The following is a 25708-nucleotide window of genomic DNA, read 5'->3' on the forward strand; positions in this document are numbered from 1 at the left end:
TATATGAGCAATACTTGTGTCAGACTTATTGATATTTTAATTTAGCAATGAGTTATGCGCGTTAAAGCGATTTTCGGGAGGGGACCTTGTATAGGAGCTATGACCAATTATGGACATATCCAAAAAAAACTTTCATAGCAATATTTCTGTATTTGTGAGCAACACTTGTACCAAATTTTATATGGATATCTTAATTTAGTAATGTGCGTTTTAGTGATTTTCGTAAGGGGACCTTGTATGGGAGTTATGACCAATTATGGACCGATCCAGAAAATTTTTTCTCTCAATGAATTCTATTGACGGAAGTTAGTTAGAAGTTAATACCAAACTGTACCGGATAATAATGAATATTTCGTTAACTTCCATTGCTTCGTTTTAACGTGAGCGTGTTTTACACAGACAGACAGACAGATGGGCGGACGGACGGGCGGAAAGACAGACGGACATAGCTAAATCGACTCAGAATTTCATAAGGACCCAGAATATATATACTTTGTTGGGTCTCAGATGAATATTTCTTGGTGTTACACACGGAATGACAAACTTATATATACCCTCTATCACCACTGATAGTGGTGATAACATTGATGCATTTAAATTTTTTAAAATGAAATTTTAAAAGTTTATAAAATTTTTTCATGACTTCAAACAGAGTACCAGCCTTAAAGAACCGTTTTATATATTGTATTTATATTCCAATATAATTGTCTTCATTAACAATGAAATTGCTTATTATTACCTTAAAAGTAAGTTTTATAATATTTATAATTTGGAAGTGGTTCCTCTAGGAACCAACCAACTAATCGGTTAAGAATCATTTTCTGAATCGATTAAGCCATGTAAGTCTGATCGTCTGGTACATGTTGACATTTTCAAAACAATTTGATGATATTTGGCACGTATGCTTTTTGGTCCAATGACAAGACCTTTTAAAAATGGTTAAATTCCGTCCTTTATTTTACCTAGCCCTCTTACATATACAAATATATAAAGCTTTTCTCAGAAAATTAGTTTAAATATATCGGAACCAAGGTAAAATTCAACATAAATGCTTTATTACGAAAAATAAATCACATTTTATACTCATATCTGGGGTAGTTTATATGGTCAACCACGGCAGAATATACTTTCTTACTTGTTATAAATTACAATGAATTACAGTTACAAATTAATATGAATTGTTAATGAAAACGCTTAAAAATTTTTAGCATTTTTTTTTTTTTGGCATTTTAAAATCGATTTAGCATAATTTTGGATGGGATTTAGCCGCAACATTTTTTGAGACCTGGTCACACTGAGTGTGTTGTTATTGGCTAGAAACATCAAATTAAGTTTGTAGAGCCTGGATTAAGTGAGAACCTATAAAAGGAGACTTTTTGGTAGGTACTTTTTCGTTCTTTCTGAATTTTCTACTTTTTCGTTCTACAAAATGTACTTTTTGAATTTTCTATGATATTGAACCTAGAAAAATGAAATTAATTATGTAGAGCCCGGATTAGGCGAGAACACATAAAATGGGACTTTTTGAATTTTCTATAATATTGAACCTAGAAACATGAAATTAAGTATGTAGAGCCCGGATTAGGAGATTGGTACTTTTTCGTTCTACAAAAGGTACTTTTTGAATTTTCTATAATATTGAACCTAGAAACATGAAATTTAGCATGTAGGGGACTTTTTAGTACTTCTTCGTTCTACAAAAGGTACTTTTTGAATTTTCTATAATATTGAACCTAGAAACATGAAATTTGGCCCGAATTAGGTGAGAACCTATAACAGGGGACTTTTTGGTACTTTTTCGTTCTACAAAAGGTACTTTTTGTGTTAAGTGAGAACACATAATAGAGGACTTTTTCGTACTTTTTATACCCACCATCAAAAAAGATGGGGGCTATATTGATTTTGTCATTCCGTTTGTAATACATCGAAATATTGGTCATGGACCCTCAAAAGTATATATATTCTGGGTCCTTTTTAAATTCTAAGACGATCTAGCCATGTCTGTCCGTCCGTCTGTCTGTTGAAAGCACGATAGAGTCCAAACGGAATGAGCTAGAGGGTTGAAATTTTCCACAAATATTTTCTATAGGTAAGGTTTCTTTTGTATTGAAAATTGGGCCCTCGAAAAAGAGCTTTAACGGGCATATCTGTTTTAAAAGTACGAGTATAGCGATGAAATTCGACATAAATAAGTTTCATATGAGCCAGAATCTCCTTCCCAAATTTCATGAGTATCGGTCCATAATTGACCGTACCACCCATATAAGGTCCCCTTCAGAAAATGACTTTAACCCTCATTACCAGCTTAAAAATACGAGTATAGCTATGAAATTTGACATAAGTAAGTCTCTTACGAGCCAAAACCTCTCTACCAAATTTTATGCGGAGGGGTCCATAATTGACCCTAACGACCATATAAGGTCCCCTTCAGAAAATGACTTTAATGTTAATTACTGTCTTAAAAATAAGAGTATACCGATGAAATTCAACACACATAAGTTCCATGCGAGCCAAAATCTTCTATCAAATTTTATGTGAATCGGTCTATAATTGAACCTAAGGTCCCCTTCAAAAAATGACTCTAACGCTCATTACTGGCTTAAAAATAAGAATATAGTGACGGAATTCGACACACATAAGTTTTATCCGAGTCAAAATCTCTTTATCAAATTGTATATGTTTCATGCAAGTCAAAATCCCTCTACCAAATTTTATGTGGACCGGTTAATAATTGATCCTACCCCTCATATAAGGTCCCTTTCAGAAAATGACTCTAACGTTAAAAATACGAGTATAGCGATTAAATTCGACACACATAGTTCCATGCGAGCCAAAATCTCTCTATCAAATTTTGTGTAGATCGGTCAATAATTCAGCCTACCTCTCATATAAGGTCCTCCTCAGTAAATTTGATAAGTAATATCACCCTGATGTTTATAGGGGAGCATTCCTTTTACGGCATACGGCTTGATGGTGGGTATATATAAGATTCGGCACAGCCGAATATAACACAAAAGGTACTTTTTGAATTTTCTGTAATATTGAACCTAGAAACATGAAATTTAGCATGTAGGACCTTAAGTAGGTAAGATCCTACAAAAGGGGACTTTTTTGTACTTCTTCGTTCTACAAAAGGTACTTTTTGAATTTTCTATAATATTGAACCTAGAAACATGAAATTTCGCCCGTAGGGCCCGGATTAGGTGAGAACCTATAACAGGGGACTTTTTAGTACTTTCTTGTTCTACAAAAGGTACTTTTTGAATTAAGTGAGAACACATAAAAGAGGACTTTTTCGCTCTACAAAAGATACTTTTTGAATTTTCTATAATATTGAACCTGGAAACATGAAGTTAAGTTTGTAGAATCCGGATGAGGTGAGAACACATAAAAGGGTAATTTTTGGTACATTTTCGTTCTACAAAAGGTACTTTTTGAATTTTCTATAATATTGAACCTAGAAACATGAAATTTAGCATGTAGAGTAGGGTGGGTCGAAAATAGGCTTTTCTCTCGGATTAACTTCTAATAGTGAAATTATGTTGTATTTTTACGTCAAATGGAAGACTGTGAAATATTATTCATAATAATAATAATATAATATAATAATATTTAATAATATATAATATTTATATGGGAGAAAATGGCACTTTTAGCAAAATCGTAATGTCTACAAAATTGTCTTTCCAAAAAGATAGAAAAACTCAAAATTGGTTAAAAGAATTCTGAGTTATTAAAATTTTCCCCGAAAATTTTGTTATTCTGAAGGCACATAAAAGTAAATAATATAAGAAATTTTTTTTAGTTTTGAACAATTTTACAAACAAATATTATGTTTATCTTTATAAGATTCATAAATGTGCTAGTACGAATTTTTGTTCAAATTGGATAACGCTTACTTCATTTAGTCTGTGGTCAAAAAAGGGCTATTATTTTAACAGCATCTCCAAAACTCAATTTTCAAACTTTAAAAAATTTTGTTAAATAGATTTTAAAAAATCAAAGTTTTCTATACTGGATATTATAAAGGATATATATAAGAATTAAACACAAAAAGAATGAGCTCAATACCTCTCATAGTTTTACCGTACCTGCGACGTGAAGTTGAAGGATTTCGAAGCCAATTTTTGCCAATAATTAAGTAAAAATTATATTATTACCAATTGTTGCTTAATTTTGATCAAGTAAATTGCGATTATTATTTCCGAGTCCATGGAAAGTTATTTCTGATACAATTTTCGAAATTAAAAATCATTAACCCTCTAAACACCGGGGTCAAAATCAAAATTTTTTATATGTTATGTTTTTGAAAAAATAAGAGCATGATGTTGTTAATTTGTTGATGGATATTGATGAAACTTCTTAGAAGTTATTTTTACTACATTCAAATAATACGATAAACCAAATACTGGATATATATCCATTAATTCTTTAAGAAAATTAATTTTACAAAATTTCTCTTGAAAAGTGTTTTTTAGTGTTTAAAAAAAGTTGAATTGACCCCAAGCACTACAGAGGATTAATTTTTGAAGAAGTTTGATTCATAGATTTCTGGATATATTTTCTTGTAGTTTGTTAAAATATATTCACAATTAAATACACAATATTTTGCTATTTTTAATGAAGAATATTAAATATATAAAAATTTGATTTTGACCACTGTTTTTAGAGAGTTAATGATTTTTAATTTCGAATTTGATCAGAAATAACTTTTCATGGACTCGGAAATAATAATCGCAATTTATTTCATCAAAATTAAGCAACGATTAGTAATAATATAATTTTTACTTAATTATTGGCAAAATTGTATGCCTTCTTCCCGAAATCCTTCAACTTCACATCGCAGGTACGTTAAAACTATGAGAGGTATTGAGCTCATTTTTTTGGTGTATTATTCTTATATATATCCTTTATAATATTCAGTATAGAAAACTTTAATTTTTTAAAATCCATTAAACAAAATTTTTTAAAGTTTGAAAATGGAGTTTTGGAGATGCTGTTAAAATAATAGTCCTTTTTTGACCACAGACTAAATAAAGTAAGCGTTATCCAATTTGAACAAAAATTCGTACTAGCACATTTATGAATCTTTTAAAGATAAACATAATATTTGTTTGTAAAATTTTTCAAAACTAAAAAAAAATTTCTTATATTTACTTTTATGTGTCTTCAGAATCACAAAATTCTCGGAGAAATTTTTAATAACTCAAAACTTTTTCGTTTTGCAACTGGTATTTTTTTATTGTTTTGTAATAAAATTCATAATATCTGTTTTTTAACACATCATGGTGAAGGGTATATAAGGTTCGGCACAGCCGAATATAGAACTCTTACTGGTTTCAATAAGCAGTGTTTTTTTGCTTATTTATCAAAGCATGCAAAACATTTTCTTTTTAATGAAATTTTCAGAGGTTGACTCGGATTTTTGCTTTTATCTCGGTAATTTATGGACGAATTTTGCTGATTTGAAATAGGAAACTTCTCGAAAGCATGTCTGACAGAATTATTGAAGATTTGGATCCCGAATATATCTGATTTCAACAGACAGACATAATGACGGACATAGTTTAATCGACTCCGCTATCTATAAGGATTCAAAATATATGTACTTTATATGGTCGGAAAATCATATTGTGGAATTTACAAACGGAATGACAAACTTATATACAATGATAGACAATCGTTTGTACGTAACATGTTTTTATACCCTACACCTCTTTAGTGGGGAGGGTATATTGGATTTGTGCTGATGTTTGTAACATACAAAAATATTCGTCCTAGACCCACCTTAAAGTATACCAATCGGCTTAGAATCGTTTTCTGAGTCGATTAAGCTATGTCCGTCCGTCTGGTTGGCTGGCTGTCCATGTAAACCTTGTGTGCAAGGTACAGGTCGCAATTTTCAAGATAATTGAATGAAATTTTATTATTATTTCACCTAGCCCCCATAGAACAGAATCCCCCGAAAAGGGCTTCTAAGCTCATAATTATGTTAAATATACAGATATACCGATAAAATACGGCACAACTAAGTTTTATATAAGTCTTGATGACCCTGCCAAATTTCATAAAGATCGGGCCACATTTGACCCTAACTTGAATGTCCCAAATTAACTTATAAACACAAATATCGCGATGAAATTCAGCACAATAAAATATTATGTAAATATAAATATATTCACAAAATTTTATCGGGCTTGGTCCATATTTGCCCCTAGCCCCCATATAAAGCCTCTTTCAGAAAATTAGTTTTTCATCCGTAAATTTCTTAAATGCTTTATTATGAAATATAAATCACATTAAATATTCATAACTGGTGTAGGGTATCATGGTCGGCCACGCCCGATTATACTTTCTTACTTGTCTTTGGTTTTTAAAGTCATTTTTGGGTTTATTGTAAAACTCTTTTTAAAAACTGAATCCATTGTTATGAAATAATAAAAAATATTATAAAATCGATTTTTCGAGAGTAATGTTACAAAAGAACTCAAAATTATGACACAAAATCCCTATTTTCCTTATAAAATACAGACAAAAATTGGCGTCATGAAATAACTCCCCAAAACAAAAATGAAATAAATCCTCAAATTTGGGGACTTTTTTCATTATGAAATAATTCCCAAATTTAAAAATGAAAAAAAAACCCAACATATGAAAAAAATCCCTAATTTTAAAATGAAATAAGTTCCCATTTAAAAATAACAAATTATAGAACGGCGTCATGAAATAACTCCCCACGAAATAACTCCCTAAAACAAAAATGAATTAACTCCCTAAAAATTTGTTCTGATATTTTTATATTTTGCTTATGACATTAGGCCTGTTCGCGTACTTTCCAGTAAAAATATCCAGTAACTTTATAATAGAGAGTAATTTTTAATTTACTCTCAATCAAAAAAATATCCAAAAAAGTACGCGAACGCAAATTTGTAAAAAAAAGTTTTTGTTTATAAACAAAGATTAGTAATGCCCTCTTGCTGAAATCTCAATCGCTAACAAAACACCAAAAAAACAAACAATTAAAACTATGATTTTTCTTATAAGTAAATGGATATTTAAAGTTGACAAAACATGTAATATCATTACAAATATAATAAACATGTTAGTAGAATAAAAATTTACACAAAATCGCTAAGAGAAAGACAAACTAAATTGTTTTAAAAACGCTAGATTGGCAATATTTGTTACGATTTTTTTCAACAAAAAAACTCTTTTAAAAACTAATTTATGATAAACAAAATTAAATAAATCTAATTACAAATATTTTTTTAATATTCGTTTGTTATTAATTTATATATTTCTTTCAAAATTTTTAAATTTTACCAAGTTTTCGTTTTCAATGGTTTGTTACATATTCATTAGGGTGATCGATTCTTCGACATTTTTTCGAAACCGGTTTTCGGTTTCTTCGAAAAATTGCAATTTAATATAAACCGGTTTTGTTTTTTTAATAATAACCGTGTGTTTGTATGTATGTTTGTTTGTTTGTGCTTTATAGGCAGCTAAATGGCTGAACCGATTTCCTTGAAATTTTCAGAGTGTCTTCAGTTATGTCCGGAAGGAACTATAGGCTACCTTTTGTTTTGGAATTTCAAGTAGGCGAGGTGCCACGCCCACCTACAAAATAAGTATTAAAAGTCGCATATCTCAGAAATTGCAACAGCTAGAGTCCTCAAATTTTGTATGAACAACTTTGGCATTCATATAAACACATGTTGACAAAATGGGCAGCATAGCTACAGTGGGCGTGGCACCTCCCATATAAAGAAAATCTTAAATTAGTATATCTGAGAAAATATAACTGCTAGAGTCCTCAAATTTTTTCGGAGCCACTGTAGTATCGACATGAATATTTAGGACGGACTACCAATAGGGAGCGTGGCATCTCCCATAGGAATTAAATACCAAAATTCGTTTATCTGGAAAACTATTGGAGTTATAATCTTAAAATTTTGCACGAAGACCTTTAACATCCATATGCATATTTGCGAGATGGCGATTTTTTGCCATTTTTTTGGGAAAAAAGTATCTTTTTCTTTTTAGGTTATCTAAAAAGTTTCTAAGAAGATGTATATAGAATTTATACTTTTTGGAAAGCTGACTTTACATAAAATACGACAAATGAAACAAAACCTAAAAATTTTTGATACCGAGGGGACCAGGTCCATCCAAAAACAACCCTATTTTTTATGGAAAATTCAATTTTGAACAAAAATTCTCAAATCGCGTAGTCGATATCAAATTATAGTGACCTGTTTTATATGACCCAATATGTTCTTAATCATTTTGTAACGGGTTTCGATAACCCCGCCCCTGGTATGGATATAATAGGCAAAAAACCAAAAAATCCCATTTTTGAGATTTTTTAAAACTTTTTTGGGAATTCCGGGATTTCTAATAAGAAAATTCTAAATTTTTATTTAATTTTGGATTTTGAGTAAAAAAATCTACCTGCCTGTAAAATTTCATAAAAAAATATTCATAAATAAAATTTTTATTGCAATTTGAAAAATTTGTATCTTCGCAAAAACTGAATAAAAAACATTTTTTAATTTTTTTTAAAAAAAAGTATTCCGCGAATTTTTTAATTTTCAAAAATTATATACAGTTTTGAAAATTACAAAATTACCTTTCATAACATGCCTATAACATGCCTACCTAATGTTTTTTAAGTGACAAATTAATTAGGGAAAACTCAACATCTTTTAGAAAATTTACCTAGCACCATTATTTTCATCCATATATGTAACAAATTTAAGAGTTAACCTTATGGATGAAAATAATAGTGCTAGGTAAATTTAGAAGTTACCGAATTATTTCCCTCTTTTTTTTTCCTATACCACTGTGTGTCGATATAAAATAAAAAAAATTCAAAATATATTGATATACATTTTTTGTTTATAAAAATTTTATTTTTATTTGTTTGTGACTATCCAAAACCATAAAGTAATAAGACAAAGAAAGTTTGATATTTAAAGTATTTTATTAATTAATGATATTTATGTACATATATTATTTCTTAATAATTATTTCTTACAAGGAGGATTTTATTTCATTGATGCTCCAGGAGGAACCGGATAAACCTTTCTCATCTCATTAATTTTAGCTAAAGTTCGATCACAAAAGAATATTGCCTTAGCCATTGCGTCATCAGGTATTGCAGCAACACTTTTAGATGGAGGCAGAATTACGCATTATGCACTCAAATTACCGTTGAAAACACAATTTTCTGAAGATTATGCATGTAATGTTAAGAAAAATTCTTCAATGGGTAAAATCCTGCAAACATATAAAATAATATTGTGGAATGAATGCACCATGGCCCACAAAAAATCCTTCGAAGCGCTTGATTGCACTTTAAAGGACATGAGAAGTAATTCTAATTCATTAATTCTTTTAGAGGGTGATTTTCGCCAGACACTTCCTGTGATACCTGGTTCAACACCGGCTGATGAACTTAATGCTTGCCTGAAATCATCATATCTCTGGCAACATGTTCACACGTTAAAATTAAAAACAAACATGCGTGTACAGTTGCAAAATGATGATTCAACTTCAGGTTTTGCAAAACAATTGCTGGATTTAGGAAATGGAAAAATGTCAATTGAGCTAACCACAAATTGTGTAAAGTTTCCCTCTAACTTTTGCAGGATCACACAATCAAAGGAAGAGTTAATAAAATGTGTTTTTCCAAATCCTCAACGTAATTTCAAAACAAGTAGGAAAGTATAGTCGGGCATGGCCGACCATATAATACCCTACACCATGAGTATATTTTAAAAATTTCAATTTTTCACAAAGAAACTTTTATGTTGAATTTTACCTTAATTCCAAAGTATTTAAGCAATTTATTGATAAAAAACAAATTTTCTAAATGAGGCTATATATAGGAGTATAGGTCAAACTTGGGCCGATCCTCATTAAATTTGGGAAAAGGATATATTGTTAAATAATAGTTAATTATGTTGAGTTTCATTGCGATACAAATGGTTACAAGTCAATTTTAGACGTTTAAGACATTTTTTGATGGGGGGTTTGTATGGGGGCTAGGGTCAAATAAGGGCCGATCATTACGAAAATCTGCAGTGTCATTTATACTTATATAAAACTTATTTGTGCCAATTTCGCCCAAATCGGGAGGTACGGTTGTATGGGGGCTAGGTGAAATAATGGACCGATTTCAATAGGCTTCGTCCTTGTGCCAAAAAACATGCTTGGTCCAAATTTCATCAAATTATCTTGAAAATTGCGGCCTGTACCTTGCGCACAAGGTTTACATGGACAGCCAGCCAGCCGGACAGACGGACGGACGGACATGTCTTAATCGACTCAAAATGTGATTCTGAGTCGATCGGTATACTTAAAGGTGGGTGTAGGACCAATATTTTTGTGTGTTACAAACATCAGCACAAACGTATAATACCCTCCCCACTATAGTGGTGTAGGGTATAAATAGGCAGTGGTTATGTGAGCGTGCTTTACTGGCATCCAAAAACATTGACGTTAAATGTATCGATAATATTATTTTGAATAGAATCGATGGTAATTTAAAAACATATAAATCCATCGATACTGTTACAAATAATGATGATATCGTCAATGTATCCCCACGAATTGAAGTTGAAAATTGGAGTTCCAATTATTTTATTGCGAAATATTGATCCACCACGTCTTTGTAATGGTACACGATTAACAGTTAAGGAATTAATGAACAACTTAATCGAAGCAACGATTACAACTGGCCAATATAAAGGAACGGATGTCTTACTACCTCGGATCCCAATGACAACATCGGAAATGCCATTCGACTTTAAACGGTTTCAATTTTCTATACGTTTGGCATTCGCGATAAACAAATCTCAGGGTCAATCCCTGCAAGTGTGTGGAATAAATCTCTAAAATCCATGCTTCTCACATGGTCAGCTTTATGTTGCATGCTCGCGAGTTGAGAAACCTTCAGATTTGTATATCTACGCGCCTGAGGAGAAAACGAAAAATATTGTATATCCCAAGGCTTTAGAATAGGAAATAATTGTTAAGAAAAATTTTAATTGTAAATATTAAGTCAATTATATTTTAGTAATTTTGTAATATTTTGTAAATTTATGCTAATGAATAGGAATAAGAAATAATTATTAAGAAATAATATATGTACATAAATATCATTATTTAATAAAATACTTTAAATATCAACCTTTCTTTGTCTTATTACTTTATGGTTTGAATAGTGACAAACAAATATTAACAAGTAAGAAAGTATAGTCGGGCGTGGCCGACCATCTGATACCCTACACCAGTTATGAATATTAAATGTGATTTATTTTTCATAATAAAGCATTTATCTTCAATATTCCCTTGTTCCGATACATTTAAGCAATTTATGGGTGAAAAACTAATTTTCTGAAAGAGGCTTTATATGGGGACTAGGGGCAAATATGGACCAAGCCCGATAAAATTTTGTGAATATATTTATATTTACATAATATTTTATTGTGCTGAATTTCATCGCGATATTTGTGTTTATAAGTTAATTTGGGACATTCAAGTAATTTTCTGAAGGGGACTTTGTATGGGAGCTAGGGTCAAATGGGGCCCGATCTTTATGAAATTTGGCAGGGTCATCAAGACTTCTATAAAACTTAGTTGTGCCGTATTTTATCGATATATCTGTATATTTAACATAATTATGAGCTCAGAAGCCCTTTTCGGGGGGTTCTGTTCTATGGGGGCTAGGTGAAATAATGGACCGATTTTAACCATTTTCAATAGGCTTCGTCCTTGGGTCAAATAAAACGTACGTGCCAAATTTCATCCAATTATCTTGAAAATTGCGACCTGTACCTTGCGCACAAGGTTTACATGGACAGCCAGCCAGCCAGCCAGCCGGCCAGACGGACATAGCTTAATCGACAGAAAACGATTCTAAGCCGATTGGTATACTTTAAGGTGGGTCTAGGACGAATATTTTTGTATGTTACAAACATCAGCACAAATCCAATATACCCTCCCCACTAAAGTGGTGTAGGGTATAATAAAATTTTTATAAACAAAAAATGTATATCAATATATTTTTTATTTTATATCGACAGGAGTAGCAAAGCACGCCGGGTTTTAGCTAGTTATACATTAAAAGAAAATATTGTTTAAAGTTTTTAATACACTAAAATCCATTAAAACGCACATTTAGAAAAAACCGGCTATTTGAGGAGAAAACCCCTTTTCAGAAAAACCGAAACCGACTTAAAAAAAAAACGGTTATAACCGGTTATTAAAAACCTGGCTGATCACCCTAATATTCATATATAAACCATATGTTGTAAATATATGTTGGATATTTTTTAAAATAAAATCAAAAAATTATCTATCAACGAACTGTCATTTTTATCGTTCTCTTACTTTGTCGTTGCAAGTTTTCAAAAGTACGCGAACGGAATCCAGTAACAATTGTTACAAAATATCGAGTACGCGAACAAACCTATTATAAGCTATATTTGGTGAAGGAATACAGAAAGTGGAAGATACATTTTTGAGATATCCTTAATTTAAGGAAGTTTTAATGATGATGTTGTTGATGATGAATTTTTGGTGATGAAGAAGGTGTCTTGTGGGTTGGGAAGGAGTAATACTTCTACCCATGATGTAGTTGATGATGTTGAAGATATATGGGTAATTTCGTGTCAAGTGATACAACTATAAAGCTCTTAAATAATATTATAGAAAATTCAAAAAGAAAGAAAAGGTACCAAAAAGTCCCCTTTTATAGGTTCTCACTTAATCCAGTTACCCGTTTCTGTAACTTTTAGAGAAGTTCTCACATCGAGAAGTGTGAAACAAAAAATTCCGTCGTTTCTCGATTTGTGAGTAAAAAGTGTTTCTGTAACTTAAAGTGAGAAGAGGCTACGCGAATTACGTTTTTATTGGAAATTTCCAATAAAACAGCTGTCAAAAACATAAAAACTAAAAGAAGAAAACAAAAATTTCCGAACAAATTTATAAACGAAGAATAAATAAACAAAAAATATAGAAATTAAATGAATTATCCCACTAAATTCTCACGAAATTTTCTTACAGAAACACTTTTACTCACAAATTTCCAATAACTTACGTCAAAAAACATAAATGACAGATAGTTCTCACAAAATTTTCTTACAGAAACACTTGCATGTGAAAAATGATATTTTGTTTCAATTCACATTGTTTTTTCTTCAATTTCACTGTTTCATGCGAGAAACTTCTCGAGGCGAGTGTTACAGAAACGAGGCACAGACTCTACAAACTTAATTTCATGTTTCTAGCCAATAACAACACACTGCTTCATTCATAATTGTTGTTCTTGCTTTGCAGTTTTATAAATAAGTAAGACAATAACAAAATTTACAAATTGTTTTTGTTTGTTTAATATTTTTGTCTGTGCATGAACGAAAAATCTAAATTTTTTATGAAATTTTCAGAGGTAGTCTCGGATTTTTGCTCATACCTCCGTTATTTATGGACCGATTTTGCTGTTTTTAAGTAATGTTCTATTCGATCGTATGTCTGATAGAATTATTGAAAATTCGGATCTCGCAGATATCTGGGGTCTTCTGAAAACTGATTTCAACATATACACAAACAAACAGACAGACAGACGGACATGCCCAAATCGACTCTGCTATTTATAAGGATCCAGAATATATATGTATACTTTTTTGTGGTCGGAAAATTATATTATAGAAATTACAAACGGTCCTAACCGTTCATCAAAATCAAAACAAATGTCCACACAAAAAATTGAACTCTTCCGACCAAAATTTGCGATTTTATTGACAAAAAACAAAAGACCTGTCTACAAAAACATTTAAATGTTAAAGGTAAAAAGTCCAATTTATCCATTTTTATATACGCCATTATCAACTATCATAACAACTGATAGGTTTCACTATTAGACAATTTGTTTATTGACTACAAATAAATCTCGTTGATAGAAACAAACATTTCAATTTAGATAGTTTTTTGCTTCTCCTGAAAAATATCAAAAATGTTATATAGGGCCGTTTGCGTTTTAGGTGACGATATACCCTTCTCACGAAGGTGAAGGGTATAAAAAATAAATTTTTTTTTTTTTGAAACAATGAAGAAATTGTCATCTGAACTCCTTTGGACAATTTTTGCTAGGACCAATAGGTGAAAAGTTACATTCATTTGAATAAAACCCTGTATGACCAAAATGTCCAACTTTGACCCCCTCTAACTCCAGCAGTTCTTGACCAATAGAGCTGAAAATTGCCCATATATTTCTGTATTCGTAGAACTTTGACCACAACTACAAAAATAGGAACTTTAGTATTTGGACTTACCCAAAAACCGTATGTTATTGTCCTCTAGAATCCAACGTGACCACAGAAATCATGGCATCAACTGTCATCCACATCGATTCAGGCTCGAAGTATTGGGTATTGAACCGGGACCTCATAAAATTCACTACCGCCAGTCTCTTAGTTTGTGCATAAATACTGCAAATTATTTCTTGGGTATTGGAGTGTTGATAGCAATAGGAAGTGTTTGTTGTTAATGTTTTTATTGTGGAGTTCGACTTTTCAGCGATTAACTGGTAAAGTGGTTATTTTTCTTTGTTGTTTTTGCACCTTTTGCTGGTGGTTGGATTTTCATCGTCAATAAAGATCGATGTTTTCTTCCTCTACTCTTTTGTGGAACTTTTGGGATGTCACCTCGATGTCACCTGTATCTCTTCACTATTAATTTTTTCTTTATTATTTCTACTTTAATTTCTGTATAATAGTTAAACATAAAATAATATATAAGGATTACCTATTACGAATTGTAAGTTTAAAAAGGGTTAATTTCACTTATGTCAATATTTCTTAATGTTTTGTTTCTAAAGTCTTCTATGATACAAAAGATTTCACAACATACCTCCAAACTTTGCAGCTGTTCATAGCTTTTGAAAGATAAGCTGACCATACATCATCTTTTTAGAGGATCATATATTTCAACAGGCTGTCTTCTTTAAAATTTATGTTCTCTATCTGTCATCAAGTTTTATTTCAAACTGGTTACCAGTCTTTTCTGTCAAGTTGTATGGAAAATGTCGAGGCGTGCTTGTTCTGTTCATACTCTTACTGAACTCTGAAAATAAATGGTAACACTTATTTTCTTATTGTAAACCACTGAACATCTAGTAAATTTTATAAGTACAGAGTTGTTATATTGTAAACATTTACGGTTTTACTCATAAAAATTTATTTTAGGTTTATTAACCAATTTTAGGCAAAATTTACAAAAATCGTATTCATAAAAGTCAAATAGATTAAAATGCTTTCATTAAACCATTGACAAATATATTTCTTAAACGACACGGCCACACATCAAATTTGTTTGACTCAAACGGTAAGTTTTTTGATTGTGTTAGTGAAAAAACTCACATGTATATATGCGGTGTGAGTTTTTTTACTAACACAATCAAAAAACTTACCGTTTTAGTCAAACAATTTGATGTGTCGCCAAGGCGCTTTAGATTTTAGCGAGTTCTGCTATACACTCGACGAATGCTATGGGCATACATCAGGCGCGGATCCAGCTCAAGCGTTTGGGGGGGAACTTTTTTTTCGCTCGGTATATATTTTGGTAGTGACGAGTTTACTTGATTTTGATGACTATACACAATTTTTGATATGAATGTCGAACCTTTTGACGATTTTGTATTAGTTTTTAGTTAAAATAAACCGAGACATTTCAAAAATTCTCGATTTTTTAGTTTTTTATTTAAATTTGTACACACACTCATTGTGTAAATACTAAATTTAAGGTATTCCAAAATATCCAAATTCATTACAGTTTAGATTTTATCGTAAGATACGGAATTTAAAGTTCTCCAAAATTTATAAATTCGTTACAGTTCATATTTTTTAGAATTTTTATCAACAAGCATTAAATTTGACATCGTATATTTTCTAAACTATTTATCCGTTTTTAAATGTTTTAGTCCTTTGCTAAAGCCTATGTCTTGTAGTTTGACAATATATTACTTAAAATATTATAGTTTTAATATAAAGATAATGATATCATAAAACGTCTTTTAGTCAAAGATATATCATTCCATTCCATTTCTGTATTCCTTTACATAAGATTGCTTATAGTGTACTCAACAATAAACGATTCAAATTTAATGCTTGTTGAAAAAAATCTTAAAAAATGTGAACTTTGAACATTAATAAAATTTAAACCGTGAAGAATTTGGTAATTTTGGAGAACTTTAAACTTCGTATTTATAGAAAGAATGGGTGTACCAAGTTTCATTAAAATCAGAAAGGGTAAGGTACAAAACCTGCTCGAAAATTTTTGAAATGCCCCAAAGATATATAATAACGTCATTAATTTAGAAAATGGACCATTTCAAAATTAAAGCTTGTTGAAAAAAAAATCTTAAAAAATATGAACTTTCAACATCGATCAAATCTAAACCGTAAAGTATGTATCTGAAAATTTTTGAGAACTTTAAATTTGGTATTTATACGAAGAATGATTGTACCGAATTTCATTGAAGTCGGAGAGGGTCATGTTGAATATCTCAGTTTTTCGATTTTTTTTAATTACCCAACAGACGTCTGTTAAGTTTAAAAATTGCAATGAGTTTCATATTTATTTGATCATACGCAAATGTATTTAAGGCAATTTTGTGGACATTATATGTATAATCCACGATATCTACGTTGGTGGTGCGGTTAGAAACCATAATTTCTTCAAAATTTTAACTTGCATTATAAAAGGTAAATGTATTTACAAAATTTTTTATTTAATTTAATTTTTTATAAATAAAACAATACACAAATTAATTTTGTAGTATTTTTTACTTGGAACCAAGTAGGAGGATTGCAAAGGAGTAAAATTACCAATTATGAGGTAATGTTAATTTGTGCTTTAAGATTTTATAGGAAAGTTTACAGTTGCAAACTAGTACTGGTGATTTTTGTATTAGTAAAATACTAGTTTGGTACTAGTTCCATTTCCTGCAGGGATATTATTCATTTGAATTTCAGAAAAGGACGTTTGAAATGTTTCATTTACTTCGAAACAAAACAGTTTGAAATTAGGACAATTTTAAATGAAACAAGTTAGAGTGCTATATTCGGCTGAGCCGAATCTTAAATACCCTCCACCAGCAACTTTTGTATTAATACATTTCTAATTAATAAAATATTTGTAGAAATAAGTTTTCTCATGTCATAAATAGAAAAATCCCAAGATTTAAAAAGCTTAAATCTACTACAATTCCAAGATTTATTGAACATAAGAAACGCCACTTTCTTTTAAATTTTTATAGCGCCCTAAGATATGCTTTAGCGATATCTAGTATTTGCATGTGTGTGAAAGATTTAAGGATTTTAAAAATACATACATATATATAATTTTGTTCTACACAAATTGATAATGCAAATAGTTAAATACGGTTAAAGCGCTTTTAGGGGCAGGACCTAGTATGAGAGATATGACCAAATATAGACCGATCGTGAAAAATTTTTGAAATAGCATTAAGTGCTTTTTGCATTACAAAATAGTATTTATGAACAAAAATAGTATTTATTTATATCATTATTTGGTAATGAGTTATGTGCCTTTAAGTGTTTTTCTGAAAGGCACCTTGTATGGGAGCTATGATCAATTATGGATCGATAGGAAAACAATTTCACAGTAATATTTCTCTATATATGAGCAATATTTCTGCCAAACTTTATATGGAAATCTTAATTTAGTAATGAGTTATGTGCGTTTAAGTGATTTTCGGGAGGGGACCTTGTATGGGAGCTATGACCTGTTATGGACCGATCAGAGAAAAATTTATCTGTAATATTTCTGTGCATATGAGTAATATTTGTACCATATGGGTATCTTAATTAAGTAATGAGTTATGCGCGTTTAAGTGATTTTCGGGAGGGGACCTTGTATGGGAGCTATGACCAATTATGGACCGATCGAAAAAAATGTTCACAGTAATATTTCTGTGCATATGAGTAATACTTGTGCCAAATTTTATATTGATATCTTAATTTAGTAATGAGTTATGCGCGTTTAAGTGATTTTCGGGAGCGGACCTTGTATGGGAGCTATGACCATTTATGGACTGATCGGAAAAAATTTTTCAGTAGTATTTCTATGCATATGGACAATACTTATACCAAATTTTATATGGATATCTTAATTTAGTAATGAGTTATGCGAGTTTAAGTGATTTTCGGGAGGGGACCTTGTATGGGAGCTATGACCAATTATGAACCGATCGGAAAAAAATTTCACAGTAATATTTCTGTGCATATGACTAATACTTGTACCAAATTTTATATGGATATCTTAATTTAGTTATGAGTTATGCGCGTTTAAGTGATTTTCGGGAGGGGACCTTGTATGGGAGCTATGACCAATTATGGACCGATCGGAAAAAAATTTCACAGTAATATTTCTATGCATATGGGCAATACTTGTACCAAATTTTATATGGATATCTTAATTTAGTTATGAGTTATGCGCGTTTAAGTGATTTTCGGGAGGGGACCTTGTATGGGAGCTATGAACAATTATGGACCGATCGGAAAAAAATTTCACAGTAATATTTCTATGCATATGGACAATACTTATACCAAATTTTATATGGATATCTTAATTTAGTAATGAGTTATGCGCGTTTAAGTGATTTTCGGGAGGGGACCTTGTATGGGAGCTATGACCAATTATGGACCGATCGGAAAAAAATTTCACAGTAATATTTCTGTGCATATGACTAATACTTGTACCAAATTTTATATGGATATCTTAATTTAGTTATGAGTTATGCGCGTTTAAGTGATTTTCGGGAGGGGACCTTGTATGGGAGCTATGACCAATTATGGACCGATCGGAAAAAAATTTCACAGTAATATTTCTATGCATATGGACAATACTTATACCAAATTTTATATGGATATCTTAATTTAGTAATGAGTTATGCGCGTTTAAGTGATTTTCGGGAGGGGACCTTGTATGGGAGCTATGACCAATTATGGACCGATCGGAAAAAAATTTCACAGTAATATTTCTGTGCATATGAGTAATACTTGTACCAAATTTTATATGGATATCTTAATTTAGTTATGAGTTATGCGCGTTTAAGTGATTTTCGGGAGGGGACCTTGTATGGGAGCTATGACCAATTATGGACCGATCGGAAAAAAATTTCACAGTAATATTTCTATGCATATGGACAATACTTATACCAAATTTTATATGGATATCTTAATTTAGTAATGAGTTATGCGCGTTTAAGTGATTTTCGGGAGGGGACCTTGTATGGGAGCTATGACCAATTATGGACCGATCGGAAAAAAATTTCACAGTAATATTTCTGTGCATATGAGTAATACTTGTACCAAATTTTATATGGATATCTTAATTTAGTTATGAGTTATGCGCGTTTAAGTGATTTTCGGGAGGGGACCTTGTATGGGAGCTATGTCCAATTACGGACCGATCCATAAAATTTTTCCCCTGAAAGAATTCTATTGACATAAGATTTTAATTTGTAAAATTTTGTGAAGATATCTGCATTGTGGCGGAAGTTATCAACAAAAAACCCATTTTCCGGGAATATGTACTTTTGTATGGGAGGTATATGAAATTGTGGACCGATTCTGGCAATTTTCAGCAGGGATCAAGATCTTGTGCAGAAACGAATGTGTGGTGATTTCCATGGCATTATCTTGCATAGTTTTCGAGAAAATTACATCAGAATGTGTAAAAAATGCTTATTTTTTTCCGAGGTTGTTTTAAATTTTGATTCATAACTTTTCCCGGTGTGAACCGATTTTGCCCATTTTCAATACCAAACAACTTAGGAAAATGAAGAACATTTTGGGTGAATTTGGTTAAACTCTATTGCTTCGTTTTATCGTGAGCGTGTTTTACACAGACAGACGGACAGACGGACATAGCTAAATCGACTCAGAATTTGATAAGGACCCAGAATATATATACTTTGTTGGGTCTCAGATGAATATTTCTTGGTGTTACACACGGAATGACAAAGTTATATATACCCTCTATCACCACTGATGGTGGTGGAGGGTATAAAAAACAGGAAATAATAATGTAAATTCGAATGTAAAGCAAAAATTTTGTTAAAAAATCGACATCTTTTATTTTCTCCAGACAAACAGGACCACTCAAATATACGTAGCGACTACTATAGAGGATTTCGACAATATTCTTTATGAACTTTGAGGATTTTTAATAAAAATACAATACATAAACAATTTATCTAAGTAAAAACTATTTTAAGGAAATTAAAATTTTTGCAGCAAATTTTCTTGTTTTTTTTTTTCATTTTATAAAATCTATTGAAACAAACTAAATATTTTTTTTTCTTTCTGTGGAAAACTTGTTATAGTTTTGTCCGATTCTTTCTATTTAGTATTTTACAAAAGTTCAAAATATAATGGCAGATATAATACAGTTTTGCATATGTTTCCGACAAATTATTAAATCTTGCTTTGTGAATAGAAAGTTGTTTTATTATGAAAGAAATAATAACGCTTTTGATTGAATTGCAATTCTCTTTAAAAATAATATATTTCTTTTTTGATGATATTCATATAAAGTATAAAATAAAATAAATTTTATTAAATATAATTTTTCCACGTTCTAATGGTGCAGAAATGACCGAAACTAAATAATAAACTACGTCTTTCAAAAGTTGCAGGTTTTAATATATCGGGAATTCCCGAGAATTATTAAAAGTCAATTCCCGGAATTTGTAAAAGTTCGCGAAATTAGAAACTATCCAAAAGTCTAAAACGAAAAATGGTCTCATAAAATGCACAGGCTACAAAAACACAAAATTTATTTTTTTGGGGGGGTATGTTGCATTTTTGGGCTATTTTTCATCTTAAAAGAAATGACCCCAAAATCGTATAATGAAAAAAGGTCTCAATTTTTTTTCTTTACTTTAGGGCTACTTTTCATTAAAGAATTTCTTAAATGTATATTAAATTTTTGAAAATGAAAAATTTAATTCTATTTTAATCTATATATTTTTTTTTCAAACAGGATTGTAGGCGTCAGACCGGTGGGCAGAAAATCATATTCGATAGTGGTAAAATCTTTAAAATTTTTATATATATAAGAAAAACTCTAAAAATATTTTTTTGATAGTTTACAGCAAACGCAATGTTCATCATATATGGGAAGGGTGGAGTTTTGTTGTACTTGGAGTATTAATATTATTGGGCTATACTTGTCGATATAATTTACATGAGAACTTACCAAAAGCTCTTGGAAATTCGGATCTTCTTTACAATCCACATTCATTTATTGCTGAGAGAGCATGGAAAGATTTAAAGATTTTGACAAACTTTGGGCCCCGTGTGGTTGGTAGTTATAGCAATGAAGTGTTGGCTGTAGATTTTCTGAAACGAGAAATATCTTACATTAAACAATTAGCACACAAAAATCAGCGCATTGAATTAGATATACAGGTAAGGTATTTGTAAAATGTTGTAATATAAAGGAGCAGTGATCCCAGTCTTGAAAGTTATTTTCAAAACGTTAAATAATATGAATTAGCTGAATTTAATAATTTATTATATAGTAGAAACTTCGATAATTTTTGCCACATAGTCTATAGGCTACGAGTCCTTGATAATATTCCTAAGTATAAAAACAATGTTGCAAATTTATCGGACCACATTTGACCTTAGCTCCCATGTTAGGTCCAACTCGGAATCGTTCCATATTCCCAAAATATGGAAATATTTAGCACGTTAAGAATTTAATTTACTGAACAAATAAATTTAGAACCATTAACCCTTTCCGTGGTTTTGTCGAATATATTCGACATTACAATAGACTCTGTTTTTAAGCATTTTTTGGGTACAATATTTAACTTTAGTTTTAATTTTTTTCTTTTAGATGAAAATGAAGACTTTATTATATTTATAATTGAGATTTAGAAAGATCTTCCGTATTTTAAAAGTATTTAAAAATCAGATTTTAAGAAATTGTCACTTATGACTACTTTTTAAAAAGTGCTTTTAATTTTAACAACGTTTAAAAAACAGCTTCATTTAATGGCCAAAAAATTGTATTTTAGGAGATCGGACTATGCAGATTTATATTGTATTGTATTGAAAGAAGTTTAAGAAGACATTTTACAAAAAAAATTCATAAAAAATATTGGTGGTACTTTTTGGAGACTGTTTTTCGAATGTCGAATATATTCGACATTTAACTTTGACCTTCTATAACTCACTAGGGAAAACTCAAATTCAACAAGTTAGAGTGCTATATTCGGCTGAGCCGAATCTTAAATACCCTCCACCAGCTACTTTTATATTAATACTTTTCTAATTGATCTCTCATGTCTTAAATAGAAAAAATCCCAAGATTTATTTAATTTTGTTAAAAGTTATGAGTATTTATGTGATTTTCTGAAGGGAAACATGTATAGGACCGACCGCACCCATGTTATGAACCGATCGTGAAAAAATCTTGAAATATAATTTTTGTATACAAAACTAATATTTGTGCCAAATTTTGTATCAATAGCTTTATTTGGTAATGAGTAATGTGAGTTTAAGAGATTTTCGTAAAAGGACCTTGTATGTGAGCTATGACCAATTATGTATATAAAGACAAAATTTCAAAATTCTGTATCTATATCATTATTTGGTAATGAATATTGTGCATTTAAGTGATTTTCTGGAGGGGACCTAGTATGAGAGCTATGACCAAATATGGACCGATTGCAAAACAATTTTATAGTGTAATTTATGTATATAAGAGCAATATTTGTGCTAAATGGTTATATATCAATATTTTGTAATGAGTTATGTGCGTTTAAGTTATTTTCGGGAGGGGACCTTGTATGGGAGCTATGACCAATTATGGACCGATCCGAAAAAAAACTTCCATAATAATATTTCTGTATATGTGAACAATACTTGTACCAAATTTTATATGGATATTTTAATTTAGTAATGAGTTATGTGCGTTTAAGTGATTTTCGGAAGGGGACCTTGTATGGGAGCTATGACCAATTATGGACCGATCGGAAAAAAATTCCATAGTAATATTTCTATATGTGAGAGCAATACTTGTACCAAACTTTATATGGATATTTAAATTTAGTAATGAGTTTTGTGTGTTTAAGTGATTTTCGGGATTGGACCTTGTACGGAGCTATGACCAATTATGGACCGATCGGAAAAAAATTTCATAGTAATATTTATATATGTGAGAACAAAACATGTACCAAATTTTATATGGATATTTTAATTTAGTAATGAGTTATGTGTGTTTAAGTGATTTTCGGGAAGGGACCTTGTATGGGAGCTATGACCAATTATGGACCGATCGGAAAAAAAATTCACAGTAATATTTCTGTGCATATGAGCAATTCTTGTACCAAACTTTATATGGATATTTTAATTTAGTAATGAGTTATGTGTGTTTAAGTGATTTTCGGGAGGGACCTCGTATGGGAGCTATGACCAATTATGGACCGATCGGAAAAAAATTTCATAGTAATATTTCTGTATATGTGAGCAATACTTGTGCAGAATTTTATATGGATATCTTGATTTAGTAATGAGTTATGTGCGTTTAAGTGATTTTCGGGAGGGGACCTTGTATGGGAGCTATGACCAATTATGGACCGATCGGAAAAAAATTTCACAGTAATATTTCTGTGCATATGAGTAATACTCATTCCAAATTTTATATGGATATCTTATTTACGTAATGAGTTATGCACGTTTAAGTGATTTTCGGGAGGGGACCTTGTATGGGAGCTATGTCCAATTATGGACCGATCCAGAAAATTTTTTCTCTCAATGAATTCTATTAACATAAGATTTTAATTTGCAAAAATTTTGTGAAGATATCAACATTCTGACGGAAGTTTTTAGCAAAAAACTCATTTTCCGGGAATATGCACTTTTGTATGGGAGGTATATGAAATTATGGACCGATGCTGGCAATTTTCAGCAGAAATAAATATCTTGTGTAGAAACGAATGTATGATGACTTTCATGAAATTATCTTGCATAGTTTTCGAGAAAATTACATCAGAATGTGTAAAAAATGCTTATTTTTTTCGAGGTTGTTTTAAATTTTGATTCATAACTTTTCCCAATGTGAACCGATTTTGCTCATTTTCAATACCAAACTGTACCGGATAATAATGAATGTTTTGGGTGAATTTGGTTAAATTATATTGCTTCGTTTTAACGTGAGCGTGTTTTACACAGACAGACAGACAGACAGACGGACGGACGGACGGACGGACAGACGGACATAGCTAAATCGACTCAGAATTTCATAAGGACCCAGAATATATATACTTTGTTGGGTCTCAGATGAATATTTCTTGGTGTTACACACGGAATGACAAAGTTATATATACCCTCTATCACCACTGATGGTGGTGGAGGGTATAAAAAATATTATTTTTCCCGGATTATCTTAAATATAAGTTTTCAAGTTTTTTCTAGACATAAATTATTTTTGACCCTGAAAGGGTTAAATAGGTTAGACTAGGTTGACAGGAGGATGTACACTACACCAAATCCGAAGAAATGCACCTCGGGCCTGTTGAGCACTCCCATGCATGAAAACTGTTTGTTGTTAAAAATCAGTGTTAGTGAGGAATGTTATATATGGAATGAAATCATTCCCAAGATGTGTATATGAATCTAGTTTCGTCGAAAGTCTGAAAATGCCAAGCCAGAGTTTACATTCGTCTGAATCCGCACGTCCAATTTTGTATAATCCAGTGTTATGGGCACAGCTATACTCTCAGAATACGTACTATCATACTAACCTCAGACTTTGATATCGCTCTAATTGCGATATCAGTTGATGGCACATACATTATGTAGATTATCATTATAAGAAAAACCTGCTCTTAGACGTACAAATTTACATATTATGTTTTCCAAAATGACTGTTCAGACAAGTATATAATGTTTTACCATTTTCATTAAAAGGTCGTTAGTGGTACATATTGGACTGGTTTTAAAACATATGGAATGACGACCATGTATCGTAATGTTCAAAATGTTGTAGTAAAATTGCATGGAGAATATAAATTGAACGAGGGACATCAAAATACTAATTTTAAAGATAAAGCTTTGCTACTAAATTGCCATTTTGATACGGTACCAGGCAGCCCAGGAGCAAATGACGATGCTGCAAATTGTGTGGTAATGATGGAGATACTAAGAGTTTTGTCACGCAGTGAAAAACGTCTGAAACATTCAATAATCTTTTTATTTAATGGAGCAGAAGAGACTGGCCTCCAGGCATCCCATGGTTTCATAACAAAGCACAAATGGGCATCGGAAATAAAAGGTATACAATTATTAATTTTTAATTAAAAAATAAAAATATATTACTATCATTGTTACAAAGCTTTCATTAATTTGGAATCTGTGGGATCTGGAGGAAAAGAACTTCTTTTTCAAAACAATCGGAATAATTCATGGCTTATACAGGTAATATTCATACATACAGTTAAAATACATAATACAGGTAACTCACGATAATGTGAACTAATTTTTACTATGGCAGTTTACTTTTTACAATTGGTTCACGTTATCGAATGCTTAAATTTTGAAAAAAAACTAACACCCCTATTCAGCATCAGAAATTATAAACATTATTAAACCTTAATTAAATAATTTAT

General features: G+C 31.0%; 1 protein-coding gene across 1 annotated transcript in view; it reads left to right on the top strand.

The window, feature by feature from the left end:
- Positions 1-25708, top strand: part of LOC119609392 (endoplasmic reticulum metallopeptidase 1-like) — a 114724-nt gene that overhangs the window by 14436 nt on the left and 74580 nt on the right. The window contains exons 2-5 of the mRNA XM_037964150.1: positions 21073-21118; positions 21178-21500; positions 25011-25374; positions 25435-25517. Coding sequence (XP_037820078.1) covers positions 21073-21118; positions 21178-21500; positions 25011-25374; positions 25435-25517 — 816 coding nt within the window. The remainder of the gene's footprint in view (positions 1-21072; positions 21119-21177; positions 21501-25010; positions 25375-25434; positions 25518-25708) is intronic.

Source organism: Lucilia sericata, unplaced genomic scaffold (genome assembly GCF_015586225.1).
Source record: "Lucilia sericata isolate MDLA Ls3-8-SP2 unplaced genomic scaffold, ASM1558622v1 Contig000974F_arrow, whole genome shotgun sequence".
NCBI classification, from domain to species: domain Eukaryota; kingdom Metazoa; phylum Arthropoda; class Insecta; order Diptera; family Calliphoridae; genus Lucilia; species Lucilia sericata.